At 36.8% G+C, this 8957-nt stretch overlaps 1 protein-coding gene across 2 annotated transcripts in view; it reads left to right on the plus strand.

Annotated features, from left to right (window-relative positions):
- LOC126382070 (neuroligin-4, Y-linked-like) overlaps nt 1–8467 on the plus strand; it is a 73370-nt gene extending 64903 nt beyond the window's left edge. For both annotated transcript variants that reach the window (XM_050031771.1, XM_050031772.1), the window contains 4 exons: nt 439–633; nt 5404–5555; nt 6936–7054; nt 7407–8467. In XM_050031771.1, coding sequence (XP_049887728.1) covers nt 439–633; nt 5404–5555; nt 6936–7054; nt 7407–8389 — 1449 coding nt within the window. In that variant the 3' untranslated portion in view covers nt 8390–8467. The remainder of the gene's footprint in view (nt 1–438; nt 634–5403; nt 5556–6935; nt 7055–7406) is intronic.
- Nucleotides 8468–8957: the final 490 nt, after the last annotated feature.

Here is an 8957-nt window from a genome sequence, read left to right on the forward strand (position 1 = left end):
TTGAGTTTGCCAAGGATAGATCATTTCACAAAGACAAACTTTGACAATGTGATGACACTACAAATCAGGAGACTAGTGAACCCAGAAACGACATTTCTAGCGGAAATCAGGCAAATTTCGAGTTCATGTTTTGTTTACTCGTAAAATGAAAATTTTATTTTGACAAATATTTGGTTCTTTTTTGTAATTTTAAATGATTTAAACCAGCCTATTTATTCTTACTTTACATTTAAGTCTCCATCTATATTTTAATTTCTGCTAAGATAAACAGAAAAAAATATAACAACTTTTATTCAAAATAATGTCAATGTAACTCCTGTAAAGTATCCGGCATTTATGCTCGCGGTATCTTTAAAAGAGTTTCCAATGACAAAATGATTCAAAAAATACTTCTACAGAGAATTTTGACATGGCAATATAAAGTTTTAATTGTTGCAGAACCCAATAAATACAAGAGATGCGACGGTATCAGCCTTGTCAGATGCTCAGTATGTGGCTCCATTAGTCCAGAGTGGAGATTTATTAAGCGGAGGACCAAAACCGGCTCCGAATGATGAAGATGGTCCAAGACGACCAACTAAGACATTTTTCTACGTCTTTGATTATCAGACTCGAGATGGATTCTATCCACAGGTAAGTTATCTTTAGTCTTATTTACTAAAAAATTCTTTAGGCACCATGGGCTTCAAAAATAATCCCACATTGAAGTAATATTTTGTATGCTCAAATGTCAATTAGCAGTATTACTTTTTAGATGAATTTCTTCGATGTGGCCTTTTCAAACCCACACAGACACAAAGGTTAAACAATGGGGTTTGGATTTTAAAAGAACTTCGGGCCTTAAGACCTTACGCTAATTTGGTAGAATGTGAGATTAATTTCAACAAGTATGCGTTATTAAAACGTAAAAGGATCCTCCTTTATTTTAATGAGTTTTTGAAATAATTAGTGACTATTATTGTAGGGGTGTTTTCTGAAACGATTTAATTTAGAAGGATGACGTGTTTGTAGTACTTCACTACACTGGAAGAAAAAAAAAAACTTTGATTTTGTTGACGGGAATTTGGTAAAAAGTAAAATAATCTGCTACAATTATTATTGTTTCATAATTATAATTAAAACACATAATAACGGGTTCTTACCGCGTTTAAATGGGGACCCCATGCGGGATGTCATCCCGTGATCATGGCACTTGCAACAGTGTCGAAATATCGGGAGTCTCATATCCCCATTTAAACGCGGTAAGAACCCGTCATTATGTGTTTTAATTATGATAATAACCGCGTAAACTTAAAACATTGCTTCATAATTATTTATTTCTTTTATTTTTTGACTTTTAATATTTTCGTTTTTAAATTTTACTATCTAAACCTAACAGCACACAATTTATTAACATTTGAAGACAGTTTTAAAAATGAGGAACAGAAGATAATTCTGTGGGTTTTTTGACCACCAACGTATTTATGTATGGTATAAAAGACTTTCCAAACTGAACTCATTTCTGTTGGCAAATAAAGTAAGGTTCTTACTTTACATAAAACTCGTACCCTCAGAACCAATTTGAGTAGAAATACAATGTTTGGTGGCACGAAAAACCAAACATTGAGTACGGAAAGTCAATATTTATTGTTAGGGCCTTCACGAACTTGGTATTTGAGACATCATGACGAAGTAATATAAACTTGAGTCTGAAAGTTACTTGTGATTGGAACGTACTTATTGCTTAATTTAGTGGTATCATATGGTGCTATGAGTACTAGGGGGAGGCAAAACTTGTATCAAAGAACAGCTGCGCATTGAAACTGTAACTTGCTACAAAGTTCGTACTTACAAGTTCGATAGAACATGTAACTGAAATTTATATGAGTGCATTTCAACAGTTCTCTATAGCCGTTGGCAGCGGTTGCGTCAAAACTATTTCGGTACATTTCGTAGAATTATTTAGCAGCATCTATCTTTTGTTAGGCTTACCGCGAACCAATACTACTCTGTCATAATTCATCAAAGGCAGAATAATACTGCCTTTGATGCCATTTTTGTGCCCGCTACATATCCGCCACACTCGGGTTCTAAATAATTGAATTCGACTATAATGAGTTTGAATTCAGAATTGATATCACGTGGTTTCCAGGATTTGTGCCCAATTAGTGGCAGTGGGCTCGCCCTCTTTTACATGTGACTTAAACATAGCTACTATAATTATGTGACGTGATGTTATGATAAATAACAGAACACAAAAATAAAATGACTTCCTTTGAGTTTCGGAAATATTATTTCTAATTGTCATTTTCGTTGGCCGAAATATTAAAATTGAAGAATAAATTTTTAGAAGCTGCAGTAGTTTTAGGCGGATGAGACGTTCGTTATGTAAAAATTGACGATTCAAAGTGTAACTATGTTACCTACTGAATAAAGATATTTTTGAATTTGAATAAAGTTGTTAATTTTAAATATATTGGTCCATTTTTTCTTTTATTGTTTAATTTTCGTGTCTACTCTGTAAAACAAAAAAATACAACTCTTTTGTCTAAATTTCATTTCTCGATTTGATTACCATTTCTGTGGCGTCCTATTATAATAAGTATGGTTTTTTCTTTTTTATTTATAAATAAACGATAAAAATAACTTAATCTTGTTCTAAAAAGTAACTGAAAACTGATAAATAGTTGTTATAATAAAGTTATCAAAATATGAAGTCACTAACCTATTCGAGACTACTAAAGAAAACCCATTACAGAGTATATAATGGCGACTATAGATGGTGTTAAAAGTTCTTTCAGAATATCTCTTGAATACATAATACTGTTCAACGAAGGGAATAGACTGTACATTGAAATGTTCAGTGTTATAAACGATAAAACGGTTTGCTTAGAGGATTACACGACGTGAGGTTATTGGTCCTGATTCCATATTGTAATTGACACACTATATTGTATTTTTTTTAAGTTATCCTTGTCATTTTCTTATCCGTTAAAAAGGTTAAATTAATGGAACACACGACAATTTTAGGCAAAAATTTAAAAAATCCTTCTAGAATTTTATACCTAGCACACGTCAAACGGGTTGTTTATGAGCGAAATGCATTATTTTATTCACCCGGGTTTACACATTCATTTTAAAATTAACAGTTGTCAATCATCCGTCCCTTTCCTTTTCGGCGGATAAGAAAATGACAGGTAACATAACTTAAAATAAAATTAGAATGTGTTTAAAATTCAGGAATCGGGGTCAATGTACGTTTAAAAATAAATTAAAATTAAGTCCTATTACAGAAAGTAAATGGGCTAATAATCAATTCAATTGTAAGTATAAAAAGCACTACAGAAACTCCATACAAAAATCTCATTCTTACCGTGTGCCGCCTTATCGCGTTAGTGGGAGCGAGACAGACAGTCCGCGCGCGCTTTCTCTTACTCCTTAGCGGCTTGGGTACTGACGTTTCGAATTACGGCGTAACTTTGCCCAGAGGGGGTGAGGTAAATCCAACTCAGCGCTCTATATTAATTGGTGCGGGATGAAGAGTTACAGTTCTGTACGTAGGATTATTATTTATTCCAGAAAGGCTGCAAGTTGTCATGTGATGTTTTGCGTGTCTATTCATTCTAATGTTTACTGGCCATGTCTATCTTCTCAAATAGAATTTTTCTAGCCTCACAGTATATGTGATGCAGTTAATAGGCAAAACAAAAGACTGTTAAATAAAAGGCACTGACGCGAACAAATCTAAGGGGATTTTATCACCAATATTTTCAGTCAAATGTGCCATAACTGCCTAAACGTGCTCCAGAATCGGCGTAGATTTTACGATATTCGTTTTCAGCGCAGCGCTATCAATTTCAAAGCCTGAATTTCCTGTCTATGCCAGCGACTGTGGCTGCAGTGGAAAATATTTCTTCATAGCTCTTTGCGGTTTAACACGAAAGCTGGAAATATTTCAAAACGCAGTGTGTTCTAAAACTAAATAAATCCATTTGCAATCGACGATGTTGACGTTATAAAATCAAGACTATTTCGTGGGAGTTTCAAAGTTGGGACATAGATCAGAGGGATAAGCAAAGTTGCGAGCGATTTCTAAAAGCGAAAGTTTTTTGACGTGACTTGTTTTAAGTTTGCCTCAGATGGCATTAACTACTTAGCCGGAATAAAGTGACAATGATAAAATTGTATGGGATTGACAGAAGGTGACAATGATAATGTCAATCACATTTATTTGTATCACTGTTACTATTGTTTTGCGTAATCCTTTGCAACTTGGCTAAGGCCCCTGATATCTTCGTTGATGATCACATAAAGGAATGATTTAACTTATATAAGTTGTTTTTTATTGTCATCATCATCAATTTAAGAGCCACGCTGTACGCTCTTGTCGGTGCCGCATTTTCCATGCAACTTTTTAGGGAAGAATAGGGCAGTGGTTTCCCTTTTGCCTTCCGCCCCGCGGTACACTGTCTGATGCAAGTGGGATGGCGCCCAGAGTAGTCTATTACAAAGCCAAACTAGGACTCCTGTCCTCCTCCTCTGAATAGTACTGACAGTTACTGCTGCCCTTTGTCAGGTTCCAGGTTACAGTCCCTGTGACTTGCCCCTCCCGTCCTGCATTGCCGTACCAATGGCTCCCATCTTCGCCTCTGCAACCATTGAGGTCTTCACCCGTATGCCTGGGCAAGGCATACGGGTCTTCGTTATACCCCGTAGGTCTGGTCTAGTCTGAAACTTATAATATTGTATGTTGGAGATAATCTTTTGAACTATCCACTGAGTCTGTTCTTCTTCTTGCTTAGTTGGTCATTATTTTTATTTAATCACTATCAAAATATATTTTTGTTTCTGCAAACATGCTAGGACGTACAAATATAAGTAAAATTTTCGGTACTTATAAGTCGAAAGAAAAAAGAGTTTTATATGTATTTATGCTCTTTTGCGGCATATTCGCGTGGCTTGGCAAAGGTACTTTATTTAATCATTCGGAACATAAAATGTTCCTTTGACAGTCTGTTCAAGTGTAATGTATGGAAGTAAATCATGTTCATATTTGGGTCTTTCTCTTACTTTGCATGAAAATTAAATAATACTTCATATAATTTATTGACACATGCCACCAGGAAACCGAGAATCAAGATAAACCAGTTATGGTTTAGCGATGCCATTTATCAAAACTGTATGATCAAAGTTGCAATAAGTAAAAAAAAATCCAAAACGCCACAAATGAATTGGCTCACAAGAGCCACGGGTTCAAATTCCGTCGGTGTAAAAAATAATTTGGTTACTTATTTCGATATTTCCTCCTTGTCGAGGTCACATTGTCATAATCCCCTAAAGGCGCTTACAGACTAACCATTATGGTGTTTTTTCTCTTAAGATGTATCCGAAAACTTTTGTCCTATAACATTTTTGTCTTTACAGAGAATGGGGGCAGTACATGGAGAAGAACTGCCGTACGTGTTTGGAGCACCATTAGTAGAAGGCTTCGGACATTTTCCTCAAAACTTCACCAAGTCGGAAATAGCATTGTCGGAGTCTGTCATGCTATTTGTAGCAAACTTCGCAAGAACAGGGTAAGAAGCACTTTAAAACTCAATTGCAGTGTACCAATCCATTAGAAAACTAATTACCGGGTCAGTGTTCACTTTTAAAAATGGTCAAAAAGCCTTCGACTGACCTTCGATTGACAACCACCGTAATTTAGGAAGAAATTATAAATTCTTGCTAGTCAATTGTTTTATTTTAATGTTCAAGATAATCAAAATAATCATGTAAACGAAATTTTATATCAATTCATTATGAGAAGCTATGGTGCAACAAGGTACTTAACTGGGACCATTACTGTTGATATATTACAGTAGAGCAAATCCTTTAAATAATTACAGACACTCCATAGCTTGCAGCTTATGAAGGTCTAAAACAGGATTGCAAACTGCATTAAATAATATAATGCTAAGAACTCGAAACTTAGAGTAGTCAAATTTAATATCAAACTTGAACGCAAACGTTCAACGTACTAAATGGGCAAAGGAGTGCATGCCTTATTGACGACTGAATAAGGACCTTACACCAAAGTTTGCACGGAGCGTCTCGCCTTAATGTCTAGTTTGTCGGGAAAGTTTGAGGAAGACTAGGTGAATAGATTGTCCTAGATTAAGAGTCTTTGTTGGTGGAAAATCTAATTTTGAAGAGAGAGAGCTTTTCATTTTCAATATGAAGGCTTGAATGTATTGGAGATTATGAATGAGCATTGTGATATGAAAATTAGCTTAACTATTATTCTTCTTTATTCCGGGGATCCATCTTGTGATCATGTACCTCCGATTGGGATACAGTCAAGAACTTACGTATGTCTATGTTTATGTTTGATTCCGGGGATCCAATCACTTAACCTAAACTTTGATAGCTTCGGTTTATTTAGTGGCGACTGCAATTCGAAGGCCATAATGACATTAAACACATTAAAAATATTTAATGAAAAATACATTTGACTATCACTGTATCAAAAAGAGACGAAGGTACGATCCCCAGTACCGGAATAGCACCAATGAGTCATTAATTTATATTAAGTGCAATTTTCACAAATAGCTGTCTCGATTATGACAGTCAGTGACACGGCTCATGAAGTGAGGGTGCTTAGTTCATCTTGCCAATTGAAATATATTCGTGAGCTTATGTGAGTAAAATTGAATCCAATGACCACCCCGTGCACAACTTCGATTGTATACAGTGTCTAAAGTCTAAATGGTAAACAGAATTTTGTGGTAAACCAAAAGCAAACAAAATCCTGAAACCCAAAAACTTTTAATTATCCGTTTCACTTCCTCTAAAGCTAACAATAGCAACCCGTCGCCACGAGTTTTCGCATACCCCTAATCCCTTATTTACAAATTCAATCAGTTGCAAAAACAAATATATTTGTCCCACATGAACAGTTGTTTGCTTCGTTACAGTAATCCGAATGACAACATTCGCCAGGAGGTTCTGCTCCCCGCGTCTCGAGAGCGCAATAAATTCAAGGGCATAAATTGGGAGGAATACGACTCGACGCACCAGAAATATTTGGAAATAGGTCAGTTGGTAACAGTTCTGAAGATTAATAATGTAAATAGAAGACAATTTGGAGAAATGTCTTAGATTTGTAGGCAATGTTAACATTTGATAACTTGCGTTTGTTCTTTAAGTATTTTGCTAAGGTTACATAAACAAAGTTGTCCTTAATCCAGCGTTATTCAATGTTAGTCTATGTAATCCCTCTGTCAGTTAATTGGTCAAACTAAACTAAATAGCCAATTAAAAGTTTCGTCCCATGGGTCACAATTTGTATGATAATCCCTACAAATATCAACCCACATAGTTTTGTTACCTTGGAACTTCAGTTTTATCGCTCTACTGAGAGTATAAATTGTTATTTCTGTTTACAGGTATGAAACCTCGTTTGAAGAATCATTATCGAGCTCATCAGCTTTCCGTCTGGTTGCGTTTGGTTCCTGAGCTCCATCGGGCTGGTATGGATGACTTCGGTATACGACATAATCTATTCAAAAATCACAATGAACAAGAACTCTATGAAGGCGTCGTAAGGCCGGATCCACTAGCTAGAAACCCGAATGAAATCGAACAACGAAGGAATGGATCTGTTTACTCGGATACTGCGTTAACAACTGTCGATACGATACTAGCTACATGTGTGACCCTTCTGCCGAATGGAAGAGACTTGCAAACACTAAACGCTACTGAAAACACACTAGCTAATTTGGAGGCCGCGGGCTATGCTGCCTATTCGACTGCTCTTAGCGTTACGATAGCTATAGGTTGCTCACTCTTGATACTTAACGTATTGATCTTTGCTGGCGTGTACTATCAGAGAGACAAATCAAGGTCTCGTGGTAAACAGCAGCGATTCAACGAGAAACATTTCGAAACGATATCTGGAAAGCATTCCCATTATCACATGGACCCAACTCACGCGCCTAGCTTAGTAGTCGATGTCGAGAGACAAAATCGGAAGAAGCATTTGAATGATCCTCACGTGATGAACGTAAATTTTAAAGGGCCTCTCGACGTGCCCAAATCGCCGCCGAGTCCTACACTTAGTATAGACAACATGATGCTCCCGAGTAAACTGGGCAGCAGAAACAGCAGTTTCCGGCTGCCAAATGTGAGTTATCCACAAATGGGTGGGTACGCGACGATGCCGAAGAATTTGAACCAGTTTAATAACTCGCCGCCCTTACAGGAGTTGAGGCAGGCAAAATTCCAGCCTCCGAACGGCTCTACCGCGCAGGGATCTCCCGGGGGGCGCGACGACGGGGCGAGGGGGCCCCATGCCACCCTGCGAAGGGGTAAAGCCCCCCACCATGCTTCTAACCTCCCACAAGCAGCCATTGACGAAATGAGAGTGTGACATTTAATCCCTACGGACTTTACATTACAGGATTAAAAAATGTTTTTGGATTTTAAAGTGTATGTGAGTGTACATATAGTTACGTATGAGAATGGTGAGATTTTTTTTTTAGAAAATGTTATCGATTTTCTGAATCACTGAAATATGATTATCGAATAAAATCAATTGTATTACGAAGTCTACTTTTTATTTCTAAACCGAAAATAATAGGGATCAAGGATATACTTACAAAAGTAAAATGTTGTAAGAGTTTTAATCAGGTTCTGAGGCTGAAACATAATTGAAGATTATTCGGAGTCTGGTGAAAGAAAATGGGATTGGCAACTTTTAAATTGGTGCTTTTATTCTTGTTAAGTATATAACAGGACGTTTTATATTCTCGTCCGCAAAATATCTCGGACATCGTAGAGGGTAGTTATAAGTGGGAGCAAAACGCACATTTTGCTAGGAATGCCTTGCGGTCGACGATAAACAAGCCCATAAAGGGTCTTTGTTCGGTTCCCCGTCCGGCATACGTAATAGCAAGATATCTAGTGAGGGGGTGAAAACATGTCGATGTGGTTCAAGG

Source organism: Pectinophora gossypiella, chromosome 3 (assembly GCF_024362695.1).
Source record: "Pectinophora gossypiella chromosome 3, ilPecGoss1.1, whole genome shotgun sequence".
Taxonomy (NCBI): Eukaryota; Metazoa; Arthropoda; class Insecta; order Lepidoptera; family Gelechiidae; genus Pectinophora; species Pectinophora gossypiella.